Source organism: Wasmannia auropunctata, unplaced genomic scaffold (assembly GCF_000956235.1).
Source record: "Wasmannia auropunctata unplaced genomic scaffold, wasmannia.A_1.0 LD335767.1, whole genome shotgun sequence".
NCBI lineage: Eukaryota > Metazoa > Arthropoda > Insecta > Hymenoptera > Formicidae > Wasmannia > Wasmannia auropunctata.
In genome coordinates, this window is record NW_012027123.1 from 648223 (window position 1) to 652354 (window position 4132).

At 29.5% G+C, this 4132-nt stretch overlaps 1 protein-coding gene across 1 annotated transcript in view; it reads right to left on the reverse strand.

The window, feature by feature from the left end:
- Positions 1–1449: 1449 nt before the first annotated feature.
- Positions 1450–4132, reverse strand: part of LOC105456133 (neuromedin-B receptor-like) — a 5039-nt gene continuing 2356 nt past the window's right edge. The window contains exons 2-5 of the mRNA XM_011699952.1: positions 3810–3943; positions 3506–3679; positions 2866–3116; positions 1450–2546 (exon numbers count right to left, since the gene is read on the reverse strand). Of these exons, the coding sequence (XP_011698254.1) occupies positions 2237–2546; positions 2866–3116; positions 3506–3679; positions 3810–3943 (869 nt within the window). The 3' untranslated portion in view covers positions 1450–2236. The remainder of the gene's footprint in view (positions 2547–2865; positions 3117–3505; positions 3680–3809; positions 3944–4132) is intronic.

The window sequence follows — 4132 nt, forward strand, 5'->3', positions numbered from 1 at the left end:
TAATTTAGCTTCCTTAATTTACTTACAATATTTGTCAAGTTACCGACAGTGAAGAGTATCAAATACTACATTCAACTTTCAATACACGATAATATGCAGCAACATATACAATATTGCTCTTTATTTTACCTTAATTAATAATGCCACTAATATGTAAAAAGAACATGGATTTATCATTTGTTGTAACGAATTAATCATAGTTTAGTTTTTGCTGAAAGGAATATTGATTGCTCATGTAATACAAAACTATTGATCTTTTACACGTTATTAAAGATCAACGGAATACATGTATTGCATGATATAAGATATTATGTAATATCATTAATTGTTAGTTACATAAGTGATTTAAACAGTAATATCAGAGATTAAAATAAAGAAAAGCAACATCTTTTTCTTCTTTGTGAAAAGAGATTTAATGTTCTGGTTGTGGTACAAGAGTATGGAAATAGAAATTTGCATAGAAATGTAATGTACTTGCAGCTGTTCTGTTACAGAGCCGTTAGATCACGTAGTAAACTGAATTTTTTTCAGAAATATGCAAATTTCGGCTTTGAACACAAAGCAATTTTACGAATATTTATGGACTGAAATTTTATTATATTTATAGACGGCAGTGTATAGGAATTTTTTACATAATATACTAATTATAATTTAAAAAATGTAGAAAATTGAATTTTTTTAGCAGCCTTTATGATATGTTTTGTAAAAAAATTCATTATAAAAATTTATTTTACATTTAAAATTGAAACATTTTATATTCATATTGTAAACCTGATACATATTACCTACTTCTTTTACATTGCAATTGATAAAAGTAAAAGTTCAAAAAATAAAGTGTTAATTAAAAAAATAGCTACTGGATAACGACAACTTCATTGAATGTTGGAATTTAATGCTGAATAAAACATGTCAATCATAATTTGATCGAAAACAAATATTATGGCTGTATTTTTTGTAGATTTTATTAATTTTTATTTTATTAATATCTTTTTCAAATATACGTACTTTATTTCACAAAAAATTTATTTAATTTATTTAATAAAAAAATTTAAGATGATTGAATAAAGTAATATAATTTTTTTCTTCAATTTTTTCTGACAAGCAAAATTACAAATATAACATGTGAATAATAAAGTAACAGATTGAGTTTTTATAATTGTCGTGGAAATAGGAATACCATTTTCTTTCGTTATCGAAAAATTTTTCTTACAAAAAAATATATTACAATGAAATATTTGTACAAATATTCTAATTTACAATATTTTTTATTTGATTTAACATACTTTAACATTTATATATTAACAGCCATTTTTCATTAACGTTCATTAATATTTATATTAACAGTCGAGGTTCTTAAATTCTCTGTCTTTGTAGAATTGCAAATAAAAACTAACGTGTAGATATGCATTAATTAATTACATAGATACACTCCATAAAAATATAATTCGGTTGTCGATTCAGAATTTTTTATTTCTCTCATATACAATCGAGATAAATATTGTATCGTTCCGTAAACTTGTAAATAATTATTTTTATTTTTTTACTATGCTATCTTTACAATAACTTATATTATTTGACAATAACTTTAACTTCTATGCTTTTTGTTCTGCATAAATAGCGATATATATTTAAAATGACTTCTCTGAAAATCTTATTTGTTTCACCTGTCGAAGCTGCACTTCTAATACTGCTAATACTGTAATTACTTATTCGGCGGAATGTATGTATAACAATTGTAGCATTTATTATTCGGATGATGTATACTACAATTTTTCACAGAAGCATACACAGAAATCAGTTCATATTACTTTGTTTATCGTTTAGTTATCACTACTACTATAAATGTCTTATATTTAAATATGATTCTTTGTATATGATAAACATAAATGTATATACTAACAGAAATTTATTCGCGTGACATTATTCTAAATGCGTCAAGGAACAGAAAACATGTCACTTTAATATGATATACTACTAAATAATTTAAATATTGTAACAATTTTAATTATTCATATCTGTTATATGAGTATGTATTTAATTACTTTTCGAATGCCACAATTAAACATATCGAAATTCGGCAATGTAAAGCTTGAATTGAGAAGACATCATCAAAAACATAATTTTAATATTATTTATATGAATATAATTTTACTTAATCAATATTAATCAATATTAAGTGACACAAAAATTATTTTATACGAACGATTATAAGAGAAATTCGATGTTGATGTCTTCTTTACGAAGTAACTAATCTATCATGTATAGTTGGTTCTGTCCAAGTTCGTTGATTCCTTAACGACTCGTCAACGCCATTTGGATACGCCGACAGAGTGATAGTAGTTTCTTGCTCTTTGATCGGAGTCGCAGGTCGTATATCACCCGCCATAGTAGAGAGGCGCATCACACTTCGTTGTTCTCGACGAGAATCGCTCATATACTTTCTTGAACTGACGAGCGAAAAGCTTTGCCCTCGTCCGCGTGAACTTTGATCTGACGATCGTCGATATCGATTCTGCATCTTCTTCGAGATGCAACAGAACAGGTATCTGATGCAAATTACAAAGTTACTTAGATAGTCAGATGATCAGTCAAGACGTATCGATTTAGCTGACGTATTGTTAGTATCGTTCAAAAAAAAATTTTTGAAAAGTCTCCCTTTAGAGTTTACGAAAAAGAGAGAGATTTTTTTGAACTAAGTAGACAGTGATGTGATTACATCTTTTAGTGCAGAAACATTCAAACTAGGAAAAATATTCATAAACTTTTTAAAGTTAGAAGTTCCATTCGATTTTCCTAATTTGCAAATTTTCAGAGCTTTACTCGACTCGTGGTTGACATAATAAGATTCTACAACTTTGAGCTCACCTGTCAAAGTACTTTCTGAAAGTACCGCTCACGCAATAGAGAGCGATTGGGTTGATGCAGCTGTTGATGAAGGCGAGGCAGAAACCCAAGATACGAAAGTAGTGCCAAAAGGCGTTGTAATCCTTCTGCACAGTAGGATGAAAATAAAACCACATCATGAAAACGTGTTGCGGGAAAAAACAAACAGCGAACACAATGACGAATGCCATGACCATCTTTGCCACTTTTTTACGGGCTTGTACTTGCTTCACCTAAACACAGAGTTATTATTATTATTATTATTATGCAAAAGAACACGTAATGTTTACTATATAAACTATTTCGAGGCTGTAATAATCTCGTAAATTTTGTCATAAGATTGTTCGCGGATGAAGAGAGAATTTAGAAATTGAGATAAAAATAGATAGATAAGAAGATAGGTAAACATAAACGTTGATGAAACACCATAATATTTTCGCGTGTTATAATTGTAAAATTAACTAAAATATTTTAATTAACGTTTGTGTTTGTCTATCTACTTATCTATCTATTTCTATCTCAATCTCTAAATTCTCTCTTCATCCGCGAACAGTCTTACGACAAAATTTATAATTATTACAGCCTCAAAATAGTTGTAATTAAACGCACGTATGTAAGTTACCTGGCCTTGCATTTCGCCGATTATATTTTTTGTGCTGCGCATAAGATGTCTGGCCATCAACATATAAAAGATGGCGATAATACTAAGGGGTATGATGTAATAGATGAGGAACCGACCCATCACTATTACCTTCGGATAGGTCGTTCCAAACTCCTCGGGAAACGGATAGCACACCTGCAATTATATGGTACATGCATTAAAATCATTAGTTCGTCTATAGCGATCCCCATACAGCGGTTAACGACGAGCTTCATGGGCGAGATCTAAAACGGGAGTTAGTTATGAGCACGACGATCTGACTTACGTAGAAGCTCACATTCCGGTTAACCTTGAAGAATCTGATATACGCAAAGTTAGCTGGGATCGCGCATACTATAGCCAAAACCCAAATCAGCACCGCAACGATTATGGTGAAGCGTGTTGCCCGTCTACCACTACCTTAAATAAATAATTAGATGATTTAATCGCCACACTTTATTTTTTATTTTTTTTTTTACTCAAGGAGTAAAAAAATGTTTTACAAGTTTCATTTATGACGCTATAAAAAAATATGCAATTTTAATTTATCGAGAATGACGATTGTTATTCAAATCATTACATCAGCAGTGAAATTATTTGCCTTATTGA